This window comes from Hemicordylus capensis, chromosome 1 (genome assembly GCF_027244095.1).
Source record: "Hemicordylus capensis ecotype Gifberg chromosome 1, rHemCap1.1.pri, whole genome shotgun sequence".
Taxonomy (NCBI): domain Eukaryota; kingdom Metazoa; phylum Chordata; class Lepidosauria; order Squamata; family Cordylidae; genus Hemicordylus; species Hemicordylus capensis.
In genome coordinates, this window is record NC_069657.1 from 357,877,802 (window position 1) to 357,899,959 (window position 22,158).

General features: G+C 44.1%; 2 protein-coding genes across 12 annotated transcripts in view; both read right to left on the reverse strand.

Annotated features, from left to right (window-relative positions):
• FBXO30 (F-box protein 30) overlaps positions 1-12,318 on the reverse strand; it is a 40,704-nt gene extending 28,386 nt beyond the window's left edge. For 2 of the 9 annotated variants that reach the window (XM_053291021.1, XM_053291010.1), the window contains exons 1-2: positions 11,885-12,318; positions 1,986-2,085 (exon numbers count right to left, since the gene is read on the reverse strand). The gene's annotated coding sequence lies outside the window, so the exon portion shown is untranslated. Of the gene's footprint in view, positions 1-1,985; positions 2,086-11,404; positions 11,616-11,884 lie in introns of those variants that run through there. The other 7 variants (XM_053291041.1, XM_053290957.1, XM_053291031.1 and 4 more) reach the window with 7 other exon arrangements.
• A 3,635-nt stretch (positions 12,319-15,953) lies between these two features.
• Positions 15,954-22,158, reverse strand: part of LOC128342901 (pancreatic secretory granule membrane major glycoprotein GP2-like) — a 28,818-nt gene continuing 22,613 nt past the window's right edge. For 2 of the 3 annotated variants that reach the window (XM_053291054.1, XM_053291074.1), the window contains 2 exons: positions 19,041-19,161; positions 15,954-17,828 (listed from right to left, as the gene is read on the reverse strand). In XM_053291054.1, the coding sequence (XP_053147029.1) occupies positions 17,656-17,828; positions 19,041-19,161 (294 nt within the window). In that variant the 3' untranslated portion in view covers positions 15,954-17,655. The remainder of the gene's footprint in view (positions 17,829-19,040; positions 19,162-22,158) is intronic. The other variant, XM_053291064.1, reaches the window with a different exon arrangement.

Sequence of the window (22,158 nt, forward strand, 5' to 3'; positions counted from 1 at the left end):
TATCCCTTTGCAATGTCTTGTTCCGACTTCAAATCAGATGTTACCAGATGTTCATTCTTCAATTCTTCCAAGTGACTAAGCACAAAGCACCTGTAACATGATTTTCAAAAGATTGTCTTCTCGTCTTGCTTGTTACCAGTACCGGCATCTTCAATAACACTGGGGGCCATAAATTTTTTCCAACCCCCAATACCTTTCCTTTAAATTTAACATATTACATGTATTTCTTTATAGTTATGAAGAGTTTGAGGCAACAAATATTTATATTCACTTGGAAGAGAGAGTAAGGTGGCTACACTGTAATATTGTGAAGTGATCATGGAAGTAATATATGGAATTGCATGTGTTTGTAAGAGGATGATATTGCACAACATTGTATTTTATTGTACTTTCACCTTGAACCTAGACACACTCACCAGAACCAAGTCTTACTTATTGCAGGGCAACTTGATTTTCAGTCAGTATTTGAGATAACAGTCTCTGATACACAGCCTTTTGCTAATGAACAAACTAGAAATGAACAGCTGCTCTTTCTAGATTAGGCAATGTCAGAAACTAGGTCCAGTTGAAGTATGCATGCTTGCCTGTTACCAACCAAGAAACCTAAAAATACACACAGTTCTGGTGAGATGTCCACTGCTCTCAGAAGGTACAGATCACCTGATGTTATTGTGCATACTATTATCAGCTGACAAGAGCTGTCAAAGTGTGTTTGGAAAGTCTGCTGCCACAACTAAAATCCCAGCTGTAGCAAACAACTCTATGACCAATGTTTGTATGAACTAAGATCATCATAATGACTTGAAATAGAAAACTCTTCGTATTCCAAATGTAATCTAAATCCTTCTCTGCCTGTGTAGCCAGTTACTATAGTTACACTTTTAAACTCTGAACAGTGGAATTATAACTCTTCTTCAAAGACCATTTAAGACATTTTAGTATTTTAAAATACAAAGAGTATTTTAGACATTTAACATAGCACACTGAAATACCATCTGATTTGTAAATAGATCAATGGCAGTTTTCCTACTCATTACTTCTGTATTAATTTGTGAAGTAGCTTCTACCAAAGCTTGAAGCCTTAAGGCTTCCTGCCTGCCCCATTAAAAAATAATAATAAACTCAACCATCACTTTGAGAGCTCCACAGCACTTTCACTAACTCATCATTCTTTTTTCTTCTCTGCCCTAACCTACAGTGTGGGAAGAAGAGCATTGTCCATATCTACTGGCTGTGCCATTTTCAAGTTAGCCTTAAAAAACAGATTTTGGGAGGGTGTGCAGGGCTATTGTGGAGAGGAGCTGGCAGGAAGGTTCCCTTGCAGGACTTTCATTCCATATAAACTTGTGTTCGGATACAAACTAAGTCTTCCTTGGGAGTAACCAACTTTTTTTCTGTAGCCCTCAAAACAATAGGCTGGATTCTAATTTCAGCAAGCAGGCTGCCCTACTCGTCTAGACTGCAGCCTCCTGAATCCCACAAAAATCTACTCCTGAGGGTCAGGGGACCATTGGGACCAGGGTGTGAAGAGACATGTGCCAAGCCCGGGGGTTAGGGGCACTTCAGGGGCTGGAGAATCCAACAAAATGAGGTGGGGCATTTTGCATTAACACAGCTCCTGCTCATGGATGGTTCAATGAATTCCTCCTTCCTTTGCATCCATCCAGTTTCTGAGAATACAGAGATCTTCAGAAGCAGCTTTTAAAGGGACGGGGTGGCGGGGGGCGGGGGAGATTGAAAACAGAAAAATCTCCTTCCATGACCTTTTTTCAATTGCACTTGTATGAACTCAACCCAATATAATCATCAATTACCTTGGTGTTAACAGCAGAGTCCAATACATCTCTTTAAAATAAACTTTTGCAACAGATCTGCTGTTTATTTGATGCATTTCCCTCAATGCTTCAATTCACCTAGAACACTAATCACAAGACAACCACACTAGAACCAACTTAAAGCACGCATCAGACACAGAAGCACTCCACCTGATGAAATTGTAGCACACAGGAGCCAAGTAGATAGCCAGATCTCATATGTAAGGCACTTCTGCACTTGAATTCAATGTCTCTTCACTTGTAGCAGACTCTGCAAAAAAATGAAGTGTGTGTGTGAAATTTCCTGTTTTGCCTGAGGCATGCTGGGAATACAACCCATGAGCCTAGGATTGGCTCAGATTACAATGGAAAAATATCAAGCAAGTCAAAAATACTTATTATGACAACCTTTTTATTACATTATGAAGTTATCTTATCAGAATAGCAAAACTGATGGCCTCTTGCTCTCTTACCATTCAGGAATCAAAGCCACATATTAGAATAGCCCTGCTAGATCAGACCAAAGGTCTATCAAGTCCTGCAGTAGTCAATCAGATGCTTCTGGGTAGCCCAGAAGCAGGACATGTAAGTGAATAGCCTTCTCCCATTGTTGCATCCTAGCAACTGATACTCACTAGATTACTGCCTTTGAACCTGGCGGTAGCATACAACCATGATGACTAGCAGCCATCAATAGACCTCAATGAATCTGTCTACTGTATTTACCTGAATCCAAGACTAATTTTGTTCCAAGTTCTTTGATGTTAGAAATCAGGGGATCATCTTAAATTCAGAGTCCTCTTCCTTTGGGGTAAATATTGGTATAACCTGTATTTAATCTTTATTTTTAAAAAGGGACTCGTCTTAAATTCAGAGTTGTATTCAGGCAAACAGTGTAACCCCCTTTTAAAGCCATCTAGGCTAGCAGTCATTTTTGCAACATGTGGCATCAAATTCCATAAATTATGTGCTGTGAAGAAGTCTTGTCTGTCCTGAATCTCCCATCAATGTTTCATTGCATGACCTGGGTTCTAATGTCATAGGAAAGGGAGCGTAAACATACCCACAGGCACCTCATGCCCTGCAGTTCTCTCCAGAAAGAAAAAACACTCCATCCCCCTCCAGGTCAAACCACAGAGCCTAGATTCTCCCACTGTCTATATGCAATAACTGCAGGCTTCTCTGAACTGGACCAAAGGGCTCACAATGAAGCACAATACATGTGCTCAGGAGCCAGAATGACCACCAAATCTATCCCCTTTTCTGTGAAGTAGAAGGCTTCTCTATGATCTGGCTGGAGATATAAAGTTTCTGGAATGTTGAAACCACAAAAATACACAAAAATTTTCTTCCAAAAATATATATTAAAATTTGGGTGAAAACTGAAACTGGGTTTTTGGTTTTTTTTAAAGATCTAAACTTACTTTACTAATTTATCACAGAGTGGATTGATTTACATCAAGGCGATTTAAGTCACGTTTCCCACTGATACTTCTTCACATAATTCTTAAACAATGGTGGAAATCACTAAACAAAGTTAATTTATGTCAATAGACCCTATACAACATCTAGGAGGTATGTTTCATGTAGTTTTTAAAAATATAATTTTATTTTTACTAATTTAGTAATTATTGTTGCCCATTGTAAATTACTTAGTAATTTATTGTTGCAGATTGTAAAAAATGGGGGGGGGGGAAGGAGTTGAAAACAGAAACCAACTTTGCAGTAAACAAAAAATTATCTGGACTTATAGTCTTCTCTCCATACTGGATAATGCCAGCATTATCCAGCAATAGAAGCAGCAATGCAAAACCTACCGTGTTTCCCCGAAAGTAAGACCTACCCCGAAAGTAAGACCTAGGCGGGAGGCAGGGGTTCGTGGCCGCACGCTGGCCGCAGGGATCGAGAACGGCAGGAGACGGGGTTGAAACTTGGGGCACTACCTCAGAGTAAGTTGTTCTGTGCTTGCCTGCCGTGGCGGGGGAGGTGTGTGCAAAATAAGACCTACCCAAAAATAAGCCCTAGTGCATTTTTTGGGCCTAAAATTAATATAAGACACTGTCTTATTTTCGGGGAAACACGGTACACCACCTTTTTGCCAAAGGCAATAGTAAGGAAAGTGGGGACACCACAAGCCACAGTCTTCCAAACTACTTCCCTCTCTGGAAAAGGTCTAGGGTCTGCTTCCAGCTGTACAGAGTATAATGTTAAGTTCATAACAACACTGAACTCTTCAATAGTGTATAATAGGGATGTGCACAAACCAGTTCGGAGGCCATGTTGGAGGCCTCCGAACCAGTTCAGAACCGGGCCAGTCCGGCACTGAGGGGGATCAAACTTTAAGGGCGGGGGGGTAGTACTTACCCCTCCCTCCGCTCTTCCCCCTCCGGCGCTGTATTTAGAATTGAAGTTTTGGGGGTGGCAGCGTTCCTCCCTGCTGCCCCTGCCCCCGTCGTTGCCGGGAAGTCGTGTAAATACCAGCACGCATGTGCCCGCCGCCATGCGCACGCGCTGCATGGCAGCGACGGGCATGCACGCCGCAACGGGCAAATGCGTGCTGGTATTTACACGACTTCCTGGCAACGATGGAGGCAGGGGCAGCAGGGAGGAACGCTGCCGCCCCCAAAACTTCAATTTTAAATACAGCGCCGGAGGGGGGAAGAGCGGCAGGAGGGGTAAGTACTACCCCCCGCCCTTAAAGTTCGACCCCCCTCAGTGCCAGACCGCGCCACCGTGATTCCGTGCACACCACTAGTGTATAATCACCATATGCAATATAATCAATTACATGTTATATCATGATATTAAAAGGTTACTGGAGTGCCCCTTAATTAATTCGAGTAGCAAAAAAAGGTTCCGCCATTATAAGCCTCAAAATTCTACTGCTTATCAATATGACAACTGTTGAGATGATGACCTGAAACTTGATGAGGTCTACAAATATACCTAATTTCGAGGAGATCTAATGAAAGTTCCTACAGCTACAGCAAGTTACACAGTCCTGAAAACCGACACGTAGACCCCTTTTTGTGCAAATTTTATCCAGGCTTATATTCATTCCAGATTTGGGTGAAAATGCCAAATGTAATCTGTTCAGGCTTGTATAGGAAGCAATCTTGTTAGCTTGATTAAGTTTGGAGCAGCTGTTCAAATGTTCCTGCCCCATTGAAGTCTTTGGCTACCAAGTGCTGGCAATGTTATACAAAGCAAGTCTGGTTTGACAATGAAGCCAAAGTTTGCCATACTCCAAGACTGGGAGGGGGAGCCAGCTAGTGGATTCTATTGGAAGTGCAATGCCTATTCTATTCATTATGGAATGTGGGGGCGCCATTATGGAGACAGGGGGCACCTTTACTGAATGTGGGGCAGCTATTCCTGTGGTGGTGGGGAATAGAAGTAGTAACGCTGGCAGGTCAGCAGGCCATTCCAGGGGAAGGGCAGTCAGAAATTTAATACGTAGCTGTCTCCCCTTCCGGCTGTCCTGCCAGCTCTTTGACCTCGGGGAGCATTGCCAACAACACACATAGCCTCACCTTGCTCCGCTGCAATGCCAGGTCAGTCCAAAATAAGCCAGAGCTCATCCGAGATTTGATTGTGGATGAAGGGGCCGACCTGGTATGCATTACTGAGACTTGGTTGGGGGAAGCTAGTGGTCCAGTTTGGTCCCAGCTTCTCCCGCCAGGATATTCTGTAGAGGAGCAGGTGAGAGGACATGGGCAGGGAGGTGGAGTGGCTGTGGTCTTTAAGGATGACATTTCCCTTACCAGGGTCCCTGTTAGCGTATCAGAGCATACTGAATGTGTGTACTTAAGTCTGGGGACCAGGGATAGATTGGAACTTTTGTTGGTTTACCGATCACCCCGCTGCCCAACAGAGTCCCTTACTGAGCTCACGGACTTGGTCGCGGGACTTGCGTTGGCGTCTCACAGACTTTTGGTGCTGGAGGACTTCAATGTTCATTTCGGGACCAATCTGTCCAGGGCAGCTCAGGAGTTCATAGCAGCCATGACAACTATGGGCCTATCCCGTGGTCTCTGGACTGATGCACACTGCAGGTCACATGCTTGATTTGGTCTTTTACTCTGATCAGGGTGGTGTTCCGTGGGTGAGGACTCCTGTGATTTCCCCATTGTCATGGACGGACCACCATCTGGTTAAGGTTGGGATTACAACCACTTCCAACCTCCGCAGGGGCGAGGGGCCTATTAGAATTATCTGCCCAAAGAGGTTACTGGATCCGGTAGGATTTCAAGAAGCCTTGGAGGGATTTAATGTTGGCTCTGCTGGTGATCCTGTTGATGCCCTGGTTGAGAATTGGAACAACTTGTTCACCAGGGCAGTAGACATGATTGCTCCTAAGCGTCCCCTCCAACCTGCATCAAAATTGGCCCCTTGGTATACAGAAGATCTATGGGGGCTGAAGCGGCAAGGTAGGCGACTGGAGCGCAAGTGGAGAAAGACTCAACTTGAATCCAACAGATTACGACATAGAGCACATTTAAAGATCTATGCTCAGGCAATACGTGCGGCAAAGAAGCAATTCTTTTCTGCCCGTATTGCTTCTGCGAGTTCACATCCAGCAGAGTTGTTCAGGGTTGTGAGGGGGCTAGTATCTGCCCCCCACCCTTAACCAGAATTTGGAAGCATCAGTCACCCCCTGTGATGTGTTTAATGAATTTTTCGCAGACAAAATCTCTCGGATTCGGGCCGACCTAGATGGAGACTCCACAATTAATTTGATGTCTGAACTGGAGGTGTCCAACAATTCCTCTTATGCAATTTGACTAGATCAATTTCAGTTTGTGACTCCTGAGGATGTAGACAAGCTGCTTGGAGCGGTGAGGCCTACCACCTGTTCTCTCGACCCTTGTCCAACATGGCTTATTCTATCTAGCAGGGAGGCTGTTATAGGCGGCCTGGTAGAAATCATAAATGCTTCTCTGAGGGAGAGCAGGATGCCTCCTTGTCTTAAGGAGGCAATTATTAGACCTCTTCTAAAGAAGCCTGCACTAGATCCCTCAGAGTTGAGCAATTATAGGCCTGTCTCCAACCTCCCGTGGCTGGGCAAGGTAATTGAGAGGGTGGTGGCCTCTCAGCTCCAGGCGGTCTTGGAGGAAACTGATTATCTAGACCCATTTCAAACTGGCTTTCAGGCGGGCTATGGGGTGGAGACTGCCTTGGTCAGCCTGATGGATTATCTCCAATTGGGAATTGACAGAGGGTGTGTGACTCTGTTGGTCCTTTTGGACCTCTCAGAGGCTTTTGATACTATCGACCATAGTATCGTTCTGGAGCATCTGAGGGGGTTGGGGATGGGAGGCACTGTTTTACAGTAGTTCCGCTCCTACCTCTCGGACAGGTTCCAGATGGTGTCGACTGGATATTGTTGCTCTTCAAATTCTGAGCTTAAGTATGGTGTCTCTCAAGGCTCCATACTCTCTCCAATGCGTTTTAACATCTACATGAAACCGCTGGGAGAGATTATCAGAGGATTTGGAGCTGGGTGTTACCAGTACGCTGATGACACCCAGATCTACTTCTCCATGTCAACTTCTTCAGGTGTTGGCATATCCTCCCTAAATGCCTGCCTGGAAGCAGTAATGGGCTGGTTGAAGGAGAATAAACTGAAGCTGAATCCAGATAAGACGGAGGTACTTATTGTGCGGGGTCAGAACTCCAGAGACGATTTTGATCTACCTGTTCTGGATGGGGTCACACTTCCCCAAAAGGAACAGGTTTGCAGTCTGGGAGTACTCCTGGATCCACATCTCTCCTTGGTTTCTCAGGCTGAGGCGGTGGCCAGTGGTGCTTTCTATCACTTCGGCTGATACGCCAGCTGCGTCCGTTTCTTGAGATCAATGACCTCAAAACAGTGGTACATTTGTTGGTAACCCCCAGACTTCTGTAATGCGCTCTATGTGGGGCTGCCTTTGTACACAGTATAGAAACTTCAGCTGGTTCAGAATGCGGCAGCCAGGCTGCTCTCTGGGTCATCTCGGAGAGACCACATTACTTCTTTGCTGATGGAGTTACACTGGCTGCCGATAGGTTTCCGGGCAAAAAAAGTGCTAGTTATAACTTGTAAAGCCCTAAACGGCTTAGGTCCTGGGTATTTAAGAGAGCGTCTTCTTCACTACGAACCCCACCGCCCATTGAGGAGGTCCATCTCCAGTTACCACCAACTTGTTTGGTGGTCACACAGAGACAGGCTTCTCAGCTGCTGCCCCAAGATTGTGGAATGCGCTCCCTGCTGAGTTACGATCCTCCCCATCTCTGGCTAGTTTTAAAAAACATTTGAAAACCCTTCTTTTTACCCAAGCCTTCTCAGGTTTGTAATTAAAAAATACTGTTAATTTTAAGGTTTTTAAGTTATTGTATTGTTTTAACTTTTATATGTGTTATATGTTAAACTGTTTTAACTTTTATATGTGTTTTAATTGTTAGCCACCCAGAGACGTAAGTTTGGGCGGGGTATAAATTTAAATTTTAATAAATAAATAACTCTCAAGAGAAAAGGGGAGAGGGAGTCTTGGAATGGACAGCTGGGGAAAACCAGGTGGGTAGTTTGAGTGGGGGGGGGCGGAGGAAGCAATGCCAGTTTTTATTTCTGAATGATCCTTTTCTTCCCCATCCTCTCTTATCTGTCAGGCAAAGAGTGATTCTCTCACACTTCTTCAGAATCACCTCACACTTCTCTCAATTGATAGAGTCCTGTTGCCTATCCCCCACTGTCAGAACACTGATAGGAATGCTGATACTTATCCCACAGTTCCCATCACCTAGACCTTGAGGGTGGGGGATTTGTTTTCACAGCTGGAAAACTTCGTAGGTCAGTGATCTTTTCAATTTTTCAAGTGAGGACAACAGTGATGCTGTTGTGCAATGTCACAAATTGTGCTCACTTACAACTTGTCCTCCATGCACCCACACTTTTCCTTGATCTTTGAGGCCCAAATCAAGATGGAAAGGGTGGTGTGCTTGACACCAGCAAAGATGCCCCATGTTGTCCTGGTCCTGCATAGCCTTATGAGGTATCTGAGCCTTACTGCAGGGTTTTTTCAAACTTTGGTTGCCAGATGTTGACTTACAACTCCCACCATCCCCAGCCATTGTGGCAAGGGATGATGGGAGCTGTAGCCCAACAATATTTGGAAACTCAGGTTTTAAAACCCCCGCCTTTCCTGTTTTCTACATGAAAACCCAATATGTTACATTCCCAGATCCAGAGTATGACACACCGAAGTTGGCCCTTAAGTAGCCATCACACTGCTTAAGTGTGATGTTCATCACTCTGAACATCACACTACTTGCTCTTAAGAATTACACTTTTGTACACCGGGAAATGACTTAACTAAGCAAACCAGAGGTTGCCAGTTCAAATCCCCACTGGTATGTTTCCCAGATTATGGGAAATACCTATATCAGGCAGCAACAATATAGGAAGATGCTGAAAGGCATCATCTCATACTGCATGGGAGATGGCAATGGTAAACCCCTCCTGTATTCTACCAAAGAAAACCACAGGGCTCTGTGATCGCCAAGAGTCGACACTGACTCGACAGCACACTTTACCTTACTCTGTGTGTGTGTGTGTGTGTAAATATTGTGTTTACACACAGCTACTTCCAATCACTTTAAAAGAAACACTAAGTTCCAAATTATAATGATGGGGAGGTGGAGCTACACAACACTTTACTCCGCCATTTGTTAAATCCTATCATTAGGAAAGGTTGCACTAGGAGAGGGGAGCTGGACTTGTGGTAGCAAGCAATACTTGTCCCCTTAGCTAAGCAGGGTCTGCCGTGGTTGCATATGAATGGGAGACTAGAAGTGTGAGCACTGGAAGATATTCCCCTCAGGGGATGGAGGTGCTCTGGGAAGAGCACAAGGTTCCAAGTTCCCTCCCTGGCTTCTCCAAGATAGGGCTGAGAGAGATTCCTGACTACAGCCTTGGAGAAGCTGCTGCCAGTCTGTGAAGATAATACTGAGCTAGATAGACCAATGATCTGACTCAGTATATGGCAGCTTCCTATGTTCCCCAACTAGCAATTTGTATAGGTATAGTTTCACATTCTTAGTGACTTGGAAGACACATTTAACAGCAGACACATTCCTATGTGTACACCATTTGTCAAGCATTACTGCTAGAAATTAGCTTAAATAGAAGAAAACAAGGAGCTGAATAGAAAATACACTCTTCCTCCCCTCAATCCTTTTCTGACACTCCTATCCAGAGTCTGACAAGACTACCCTGAAAGTTGATATACCACTTTCCAAGTTCTCAAAATGGTTAGACAAATAAATATGATAGCTCCATGTCCCAAAAGGGCTCACAATTTAAGAAGAAGACAGACAGCAACAAAAACCACCGGAGAGAAGCTGTGCTGGGAAGGAGACACGGACTAAACAGGGAAGACCAAAACACAAACAAGCGTGGTTGGAATATGAGGTGTTTCCACAGAGCCATTCAATTGTTGAACGCTATTAATCTACTGAATGCTTTATTTGTAAGGCATATGCTCAACAGTGTTTATTCATACATGTTTTTGCCAAATCAAGACCATCTGTAGAACTATTTACTCAATGAGAGAACTGATAATGGATCAGTAAAAATAACACTCCCTAAATCTGAGCCTGACACCAATACTGCCAACAGAAATTTTAAATGCTGTTTGATAGTGAACTGTTGTACAGCATTGTTCTCAAAATATTCTAAAAATTCAGCTGCACGCCACATGCTTTAAGACAACTTAAATCCCACCTATAATCTTTTCGTGTCAGGACCTCTTGAGCAAAAGAATTTTAACACGAAAGCTCTACGCTATATTGCTACAGAAGAGGCTAACCAAACATGATGAACAATCACTTTCAGAAGACTTGTGGTTTTCATATCAACTTCTTTAAAATGATGCTGATGGCCGCTCTTTGCAATTTTTCCTTAAATGTGACACAAACGCCTCATTTCAGAGATGATTATGACTTCTACTTTCCAAACTTGCTGTAATTTTAAACATTTGTAAGCTGGAACCTAAACACAACATCAGTGCTATTTAACCCATCGATTGTCTTCAAATAGGCAGTAAGCAAAGTCTCTGATGTGTATGTGAGGCTAGTGTGTTTCAGCAATCTCCACCCCACAGTCTCAGTGCTACTATCCAGAGAGCTCCACTCTCCCTTGTAAGGAGTACAACACTCCCTCTTTCTCCCGTGTTTAACATAGCAGCAATACTGCCTCCTTTTAAGGCATCCCACGAAGCAACAAGTGATGTACGGAGGGAAATGCCAGTTCTGTTAAACCATTTCTTTAAAAAGTATATACACCACCTTAACAGAACGTAAACAAACAAAAAATCCCCACTACTGAGCCCTCCTGAGCACTTCTAGCTGTACAAAATTAGGAAGGGGCGGGGTAGGGCCAGAAGAGTGGGAAGATGACTTGCAACTGTGGGCCCATCACCAGGCACAATGGGGCGTCTTTAACCACTGGGAGGTGGGCGTGCGCGCGTTTGCTTGCGCAGCTCCACAGAAACCTCACTGCAGCAGAAATGCTAATTAGCCAGCACCAAGCTGAAAAAAGAGGCGGCCCATACCTTTCTGTCCACGCCTGTGCATTATCCCCAAAGCGAGGCTGCAAGGAGCCGAAAGAAGCCACTGCTACGGCCTACCTTCTGGCCCCCTGTCCTGCCTCGACGACCCGTTTTTAGCACAACCGAGGAAGCCAAAGGCAGCGCTAAGTGTCCCAAACAAGCAGAGCAGCCGCGGCGCCTCCGGGGCAGCCTCCTCCAGCAGCGGAGCAAGCTGTCAACCGGCCGTCGCCCCGCACCCCCCATTCCGCCCCGCCCCTCCCACTTCACAGCCCTGTGAAGAGAACCCCGGCCCTCCCAGCCCGCCCCAGAGAGGACCAAAGGGGGAATCCCCAACCGCCGCCGCCATTTGTTTACGTCTCGGCCGGCAGGGTGCAGCAACAGCCGCAGCTCGAGCCGGTCGGTCGGGCGGCGGAGGGGAAGCAGAGTTCAAGAACGGCAAGCTCTTCCCCCGACACCTCTCTCACTCCCTCACACAGAGCTCACCGCCAGGTCAGCCGGCTGATCTCTCGCCTCCTGTGCGCAGAGCGGCTCGAGGGTGCTGAGAGGAGGGGGAGGAGAAGACAGGCAGCCCCTCCCAGGCACGCTAGGATTCGATCCGGTTCCGGTGAGGGGTGGAGGAGGACTGCAAGCGCTGGCTCACGGCGTCACTTTCCGGCTCTTCCTTTTGGTTCCACACAGGGCGGTGGAAGGAGTGTCGTAAAAGAGGGCGGGGAGCGAGGTGTGCTGCGACGGCGACAAGTACCATTAGTGACGCGAGGAAAGGAAAACAAAGTTCCTCCTGGGAGACAAGCCAGGCTGTCTTCCCAGAACGGAAAGTCTACCCCGCGCCGTCGCAGAACTCGGTGGGGTCTCGGCGTGGCCGCCTGTAGCGGTGGAGCCTGGCCTGCCTTCCGCGAAAAGTCTCTCCGATCCTGCGGGAGGCCGGGCTTCCTTCAGCAGCCCCTGTGCGGCCATTTCGTTCCCTGGACTCTTCGGCAATCAGCCTGTGTGGAGCAGGCTGTACTTCGAGTCCCGTCCCGCTTACTACTTACTAGCCCGCGTGGTGTAGTGGTTAGAGTAAGCCGCATGGGATTTAAACCGTCTCGTTTAATCCGGGACCCAGGCGGCGCGTGATTCCTGTCTCTCTGGGCATAAGCTGTGGTCATCGCTCAAGACATGCTCGTGCCTGAAGCAAGCCAACCAAACACCCTTGCCCGCTGTACCCCCCCCCCATTAGTCAGGTTGCCAGCCGGGCAACCGGGGTGGGGGGGCTGCCTCGCTAGGGATTCTGTTTCCTCAAGCTTTCGATTCAGGCCAATGGTCAGGAAAGCGGCAGGGGAAGGCTGTTCTCTTTTGTTCTTCTGCCTTTAACAAAGAAAAGTGAACAGACAGCTGGACTCGGCCCCTGGGTTATTCTGGGTGGTACCCGGGGGCCATCATTGTTTATCTCTCAAACTCACAGCCCTACCGCATGGTGGTGTAATAATGCAGTACACGGTTGACTGCCCAATAAACAGCACCCCAAGTGGGGTTGCCTCACCCTCCCCATTGGCAGGCCAACCCAGTACTCTGTATGTGCTCAGGCTGAAATACTTTTTTAAAGTAGAAATTATTTCACGTCGCTCAGTGTAAGATTCTGGGCTGAGCCTGAGATTTCTGAGTCTGATTATATTAGATCTCTGAGTCTGACTCTGAAGCCAGATACACAGTACACACACAAACTATTTTTTTCCTACCACTGTTGTTTTTAAGGCACAGATACCGTGAGGCTTGGTGTAATATTTGCTGCTGCAAACTTTGTAAAATGATACCACAGGACGCAGAAGTGTAGAGCAAACACCTGTTACTTAATACTCTGCAACTTGCTGCAACAAATGAACTTTCAAAGGCTGCTGCCTTAGGTTTCAATTCTCTGCTGGTATTGTTATATCTTATATTATATATAGAAAGAGCTCCGCTTCTCAGTTTGCTCACTAACAGAACACTTTTTTTCCCCTGCTGCCATCTTACCTTGTTTATTAAAGGTCTAAGTTCCTCATGGTTAAATAGCCAAAATCTACAAATGAAAAACCATTAGACTTCAGTTTCAACCTTAATTTATGCTTGTTTGGGTTGTTTGAGAGACAGCATTGTTTATTGGTTAGAGTGTTTAGATACCAGCTGTGTTCCCTCTAAGGCATATGCATGTGCATGTGCTCACAGGTTGTTTGATGTCTGCTCAGTTAATTTTAGATACCGCTCAGATTGAATCAGGAGGCCCCATTCTGAATGCACATGTGCACATACTGCTGCCCAGAACAAAACTCATTCCACACACAGATGAAATAAATTAGAGGGAACACTGGCTACCAACACTCTAACCACTGACCCAGAAATCTGGGAAGACCCTGAGTTATTGGTCTGTCACTTAATCTTTTATTTTATTTTTATTTTATTTATTTTACATTTTATATCCCATTCTTCCTCCAAGGAGCCCAGAGCGGTGTACTACATACTTAGGTTTCTCTTCACAACAACCCTGTGAAGTAGGTTAGGCTGAGAGAGAGTGACTGGCCCAGAGTCACCCAGCTAGTTTCATAGCTGAATGGGGATTTGAACTCGGGTCTCCCCGGTCCTAGTCCAGCACTCTAGCCACCACACTACGTTGGCTCTGAGCCTAACCTACCTCACAGGGTTGTTGTGAAGATAAACGTAACCATGCACACCATTCTGGATTCCTTTCAGGAAGAGCAGGGTATTAAAAAAATACATTCAAAAGTTGGAGCAAATTAAGGGATTGGAATAACAGTGCAATCCTAAGCATCATGTGAACTTAGAAATAGGTCCCACTAAATTTCCATATTTGCCAGTGGCATGAGGGAAGTATGCTGCACAACCTCAAACTGGAAACAGTTGGGGCTTGGAAGAGATGCAAGGGGTCATTTTGTCCACTATTTTTCTAGAATTGTCCTCCATTTAGGCCTCTAGGATGTCTGCAAGAAGTCATCCATCTGGAATTGATCTAGTAATGGAATTGTGTGAGCAAATGTACTGAGCATTTCGTTATACTTGTAAGTTATTCTTTAGAATCAAAATGGCATATACTAGTTGGTTAAGAAGTATGTGAGACTAACAAAAAGGAAATACTCCATTTTTTAAAAAATGAAGAAAATTGTATTTCTTCACAGACTATGGCAAAATCCTAAACTCACTCACTAGACTAAGGCGTAAATCCCTGTAAACTTACTTCTGAGCAGGAGCATCATTAGGGGATGGCCCATGGGGCACTGGCCACCAATCCCATCAGCCACCTCTCTCCTCCATGATCTCTTCCAGAAAGGAAGTGCAGCAACAGAGGCACCTGCACAGAGAATGGGAGAGAGCTCCTAAACTTACCTAGGCTCTCAGCTGCTTCCACTTTCATAGATGCTGTATTGTAATATTAGAGACTTCAAAAACATACATAATTTTTCTTGGGGGGGAGTATGATTGAGTAATTATCAAAGAGCAGACTGTGGGCCTGGACCCCAGATCTTTTAAGTACCTAGCAACACTCCTGCTTCTGAGTAAGCATTGCATGTACTTCTGACTTCTGAGTAAACTTTAGGAGCATATTGCATGAAAATTAATAATACGTTGGCATTTTACCTATTTCAACCGAAAGGCAGATGATTGATTAATATAATGTTCCTTAAATAAATGTCAGACTAGGGGTGTGCACAGAACCAGCTGGTCCGGTCCAGTTCGAATCCGAACTGGAACTGGACCGGACTGGGCCAGTTTGGTCTGGCACCCCCTCGAACACCCCCCCCAGTTCAGTCCAGGGTGGAGGAGTTCACAAGTTTTTTAAATAAATAAATAAATATTACACTTAGCCCCTTTGGGGGAGTTGTCCGAGGCCGGGGGGGGGGGAGGTCTGCAGAGGTTCCCGCTCCCCCCACCGACCTCCATTATTTAAGAAATCAGCCATTCAGACACTCTTCTGCTTTCCCCCCTTGGCGCAGTGGCCATTTTGGAGGTCGCCATGCCTGCGCAATGGGCTTTGCTTAAATAAGGGAGGCCAGCAGAGGGGGGAAGAGGGAACCTCCACGGACACCCCTCCCCTCCGCCTCAGACAACTCAAACCAGAGGGGCTAAGTGTAAAAAAATTTTTTAAAAAAAAACAACAACTTGCAAACCCCGGGGGTGGGGTTGGTCGGGGTGATTTGGTTTGACCCCAAACAGTCGAACCAAACAGTTAAACAAAACTGGTTCAACATCAAACACATTCAACATCAAACCTGCTTGCTCATCCCTATGTCAGACCTGGCTGAAATGCGAATTCACACACACACACACACACACACTTGCTCTCTCTCACTGTCCTTCCATTACCTCGTACTTTGATCAGAGAAATTGCAAAATTCACTGTGGCTTATATTGTTCAGTGCTGGAACTCACCTCTCCAGTTAATTTATGAATACAAGAATCTATCTGAGTATGAGGTGTCTATTAGGATTTTGGTAGACTCTGAAATAAAATCCCAATGATGATTTCATTGAGTATTCCATACTTTCTAGCAATACATGAGCATGTATTTTATTCGGAAACAATCTTTTAGGCAATGCCAGCAACACTTTATTTCAGTTCTCTTAAGCAGACCAGAAAAATATTCAGACATTTTGCAGAATGGTATGCTCAAATTTGGGGTGGGGGTGGGAGGGAGGGTAAAAAACAAAACAAAAACCTAAACATGCTAAATTAGCACACTTTTCCTTTCTCCGTATTTGATGCACTGTGTTGAAACAAATGGAAGAAAGGGAAGACTTTGAAACAGGATTGCAAATTAGCCAATTTCCAGGATCATGAGTAGCTAAGCATTGAGATTATGAAGTGCATAGGTTTTACGTTCTGCTAGCTGACAAAGGTTTTGGCTATTGAAGGCAAATAGCATCAAACATAAGCCCTTCCACAGTCAACAATGGGAAAGCTCTGGCTGTGCTTACAGTAAATAAGCACTGGATAATCCTAATTAAGGACATTTTTTAAAATGATGTCAGTTGCTGATTGTTCCATGGAAACAAACCCTTCTTATCAGAAAATGAACATTTTTCTTAGTTAAATGCATTTTATCACAATGCAATTTAGGAACATCATTTAAAGCTGCTTCAGAGGTGACAAATTTCTTACATGGCTAGTATTTTTCTGCAGGGAAAACATACAAACAGCATGTCTAGATAACTCATTTAGCTTCATGTTCACACAGTAGGCAGAATCCAGGCTAAGGTAGTCATCATGACTAAGCACCATTGAAATAAATGAGATAGTCATGACTGAGTCCCATTTAAATTAATGGGACTTAAGTTAGTCACGACTATCTGCTAACTTAGTCATGATCCCTACTGACTGAGCAAAGAAGCACCTTTTAAAGTGGTGATTATCCTATATTTAGCATGGGAGGAGCATATCCAGCCCCAGCAGAGCATCCCTCCAGTGGTTGTTGCTGGTGTCTCCTTTATATATATTTTTAGATTATCAGCCCTTTGGGGACAGGGAGCCATCTTTATTATCATCTTTCTGTGTAAACGGCTTTGAGAACTTTTGTTGAAAAGCAGTATACAAATATTTGTAGTAGTAACTTAGTCTGGATTCTGCCCAGTGTTCATGACATGCTGGGAACTCAGCAAAATGTACACATTTACCATAGTCAACCATTATATGGTCATGTACTATTAATCAAGAAAATCCAAGGAGCAGACAACTAGGGTTCAGAGCCTTGCATGCTCCTGAAAACTGCATGTGGTGGCAAAAACCCAGATAAGAAGATTGGGAAGTGATCCTATGTGAGGCACAGGTGTCGTTTGCTGTTGTGCTGAGTCACTGTATCTAAGATTGTTGATGTCAGTGTGGTGCCCAGCTACGTCCACTCCACACCTTGCACACTTTGCACTTCCCAGTCCTCTGACAAGGATTTCTGCCACTGCATGTGCAGTTTTCAGGAGCATGCACAGCTCTGAATTTTAGCTGATGTTCTTGATCATAAGAACATGGGCTGCATGTTTTTACCAACATGAGGACACTATTCATATAGAAAATTATTTACATTGAATTTTCTCCATGGATTACAGGATCATTTCATTTCTTACTTAAAAATTCTTCCTATTTTTGGTAAACTGTGTGCAATGGGACAGATATGTCAGTACTAATCTGAGACCTTGAGATGTATAAAAATAAAAAAACATATGTAAATGTCAATGTACTACATAATCATTGCTGCAATGAAGGCCAAGTATTTAAAGATATCTTGAGGTAACTAGTCACGATGGTACTTCAGAGTTGTGAAAACGGGACATTATCAGCTGTGCTTGCATAGTAGGATATGTCCTCCTTGACTGCAACAAAAGGTTTCCAAAAGCTGCAGTTATCACCAGAACAGCAATTAGAACTCCTGCAAGAATCAACATTTCTATTGGTGGAAATCTTCCTTTATCTGAAAGAAAGCGTAATATTTACCAAAGACCCAAGTACTTTACCACCAAATACAGTGCTTGATATCTTAAACATTGTTATCAAAATAAAACATGTATTATATTTACGTGGTGTTTATTTAAACAGAGCAGCAGCATGTCCACCGGCACCAGGAAGTTTTACGCACAGCAGTTTTACCACAAGGTTTTTGCTTTTAGCTCGCATCTCCTCCGGAATAGAAGGTACAAGTACACATATCAGCCAGATTTTCCTCGAAGTCCCTGCGGATTATCGGGGAGCAGTCCACATGTACAATTTGGGCTTTCCACTGCGCCCAAGTGTAGCCTGATTTAAATCTGAGTTTTAAAAAACACTATTTTTTTAGACAGCTTTAAGTTTGCAGTAAAGCCTCCCGGCAAACCCGTGGTAAAATCTGCTGTGCATAAAACCTCCAGGTGGCCATGAGAGGTTAATGCAGTGATCTAACAATTTGATCTGAGCACATGCAGCTGCAACAATATTGAGTTAGTCCATTGATCCATATAGCCAAACATTATCAATCCTGACAGGAAATGGCTCTTCAAGGTTTCAGGCACCAGCCCTGCTCAGTTACTGTGAACCTTCCAACAGAGATGCTCAGATTTATGCATGCAAAGTATGTGTTCTTCCATTGAGCTATAGGCTTTTCCAATAGGTTAATTCTCATTGTGTTTTCAGGTTCTGTTCTGCTGGCAACAGAGGGTAACTATTTCTCACACAGTGAAGATTAGAGTTTTTAATTCATGATCAGAAAAGCAATCAAATTGATGTTTAAATAATGAACTCACATATTGCACAGTTTCAAAATTGCCACGTTGGTGCAAATTCCATTGAAGTTAAAAGGGGCTTGCCTGATGGTAGTTCTTACTCAGCTTTATGCATTATGGCTCAAAGAACGAGCCCTACTGCCAGTAACAAAGGGTACATAGTAACTGATTTTTCATTGAAGTAAGATTGTTTAGAATCTCTGACAGATTGTTGTGATCAGATATGTACATTGAAGTTGCAATATAATAGAAAATGGTAAAAATAAAGCATTATTTGTTGTTTGTAATGCTTATGGCATTTAAATTCAATCTCTTGGCATTATTTACAGGATTAAATACATGTTTCTTTTTTGTGAATAACTTCTAGTTATGGTTTGTGACAAATTAATTGAATAGTTATATATTTTTAAGTGTGTTTAACTACTTACTTATATTAGTCTCTTCATTATCTATCAGCTTTCGTTTTATAGGACCATATGACACCATGTGATTAGAAAAAGGTGTGACTTCTCTTTTATTTCTGATCAGAGTGTCATTGCTTGTGCAATTCTAGGAAAGATGTAAAATAGGTAAGCCCATGTGATTCTCAAAAAGTATAGTCACAGTTCAAAATAAATCGTAGAAATATAAACAAAATCTCCCTTGGTTAGGTATCATTCCATCTCACCAATAGAATAAAATGGCATATATTAGCAAAGTTTCCCAACTCTAGTAGTGCCTCATATATGTACGGTATATGCATTATGTTCAATCACAGTAAAGGAATGCTAGGAGTGTGACTGGAGAAAATAAGATATGCATGAGGGGAGTGGTCCTAATCTCTATACAGTAGTGCAGTGATGTTGCTCAACAGCATGGAAGCATCACAACAGTGCCCCCTCCCTTTATACTCCTGTGGTAAGCTGAGATGTCACATTCCCTACATTTTAATGCGCTTCAACTTTGAGCAGGTACATAGAAAGACCTATACTGAACTCTCTAGAAACCTCCACTTATGAGGCTTGACTCACCATTTTGGAACCACTATCCTCTTTACATTTTTCTTGAAGACTTGACTGTAAATTAATGGGAGTTGCTTGTTTTAGCACAGCTATTATTTATTACATTGGGCTGAACTGTTAAAGCTAGCCTCTAATCGTATAACGTCTTCCTTTCAAAATGTCACACTGACTTATGATTTCATTCTGCTCTTGCTTAGTATTTCAGTCTGGTGAATGCTTAGATATAACACTAGGGAAACAAATCCTTTTATGGAGTCTTGTCACAATTGCAATTGTTGCTAAGATAGAGGCGCTTGTTTTTTAAAAACCATCGACAAGACCACTGCAATTCATGCTGGCCTTGTTCACCTCATAGTCTAAGTGCAAGAAGAGTTTTCATGAACAACGTTCTGGAACAGGATAGTGTACTGTATCCATTAGAAAGCCCTGTCCAATTTGCCTAGATAGTTTGCTAGCCGACTGCCAGTAAAGGTCAGCTCGTTAAACTGCCATCAGGATTAAATACCTGTTCATATCTTTTCCTAGGACATTACATTATGAGGTTGTACACACAACCTTCGGCAACTGCCCCGAAGGGCTGCAGGGAAGGCAGGAGCTCGCCTGGCTTCCCTGGCAGATAAGTGGCGGCTGTGCTCCTGTCTGCTGTGCCACGTCCTCACACAAGCAGCTGTGCAGTGAAGGGAAACGCTGGGAGTGGGAGGACTTCCCCCTCCCGCATCCCAGAGAGGGATGTGCATGAACCCTTTTACAGACCTCCGAACCGGTTTGAAGGTTCGGCCAGTTTGAAGGTGGGGGGATAGCTTTTTGAATTTTATTTCATTTATATACTGCCTGGTATAAAATCTCAAGGCGGTGTCTAGAATTAAAACAGAATTAAACAGAATTAAAACATAAATAAAATATAATATAGCACATTTTAAAATTCATAAAAAGATAAAAATCATAATAGATAAAAACACATTAAAAGTTAAAATTTTAGTCTTGGTTGAAGGCCTGGGAAAATAAGTACGTCTTCAGGGTCCTCCTAAAAACAGCAGGGACTGCGTTCCAAAGCCGTGGGGCAGCCACAAAGAAGGCCTGGTTCTGAGTTGCCACCAAACGAGTTAGTGGCTACCATGATCGGACCTCTCCAGATGATCTTAATAGGCGACAGAGTTCATGACAGAGAAGGTGCTATCTTAAGTACCCTGGACCTAAGCCATTAAGGGCTTTATAAGTACCAGAACTTTGTATTTCATTCGGAAGCATATCGGCAGCCAGTGCAGTTCTTTTAGAATCAGTGTTATATGGTCCCTTCGGGTAAACTGTAAGATATTTCCCTTAGGAGATGAAGCCGCTCTGGGAAGAGCAGAAGGTTCCAAGTTCCCTCCCTGGCTTTTCCAAGATAGAACTGTGAGAGATTCCTGCCTGCAACCTTGGAGAAGCCGCTGCCAGTCTGTGTAGACAATGCTGAGCTAAATGGACCTATGGTCTGACTCAGTATATGGCAGCTTCCTATGTTCCTATGTTCCTAGTTTCCGAACTACGTACAAAGGCAGCCCCACATAGAGTGCTTTACAATAGTCAAGCCTAGAGGATACCAGCATATGTACCACCATTTTAAGGTCATTTGTTTCCAGAAATGGACGTATCTGGTGTATCAGCCAAAGCTGATAAAAAGCACTCCTGGCCACTGCCTCAACCTGAGAAACCAGGATGAGTTTGGGATCCGGGAGCACTCCCAGATTAAGAACTTGATCTTTTAGGGGGAGTGTAACCCCAAACAGAACAGGCAGATCTAAACCATTCCTCGGATCCTGACCCCCTACAGACAGTACCTCCGTCTTGTTTGGCTTCAATTTCAGCCTGTTATCCCTCATCCAGCCCAATATCGCCTCCAGGCAGGCACTTAGGGGGGTAATGTCATTTCCTGATGAAGCTGGTATGGAGAAATAGATCTGGGTGTCATCAGCATATTGATAGCATCCCAGACCAAAACTTCCTGATGATCTCTCCCAGTGGTTTCATATAGATGTTAAAAAGCATTGGAGACAGTATGGAGCCTTGTGGAACCCCACACTTTAGCTCTTGTTAAAGGACTGGAGAGGGTGCTCTCCCCACTCACCCCCTTTTCCCTGCACTGTCATTGAAACCGGTCCTGCAAGGTGGTAGCAGTCCTCCTTGCCGTCCCAGTGTACGTCGGACCAGAAGTACCTGGAAGTACTCGGTGCACATGCAGAACATTGTTCATTGTGCTCTTTGGAAGTGCTCTTGTTCCCGAACATTATTCATTAAAACTTTCTTTGCACTTATTATATGACTTTCAGGTGAATAAGAACCTCATACATTGCAGTGGTCTTGTAAATTGTTTTAGAAAACAAATGATTCCAAGCAACAATCACTTAACCTCAGCTAAATGCCAGGTTCAATAGAGGGGCTTGGCACAAGGACAGTGCCAAGAGTAGCCTAATTCAGGCTGGGCTGCTCTAGCCTGGGTTAGGCTGTGCATGTGAATACCCTTTAAAGAGTGTGATTCAGGAATCTGAAATGGCATTATGCACTCACA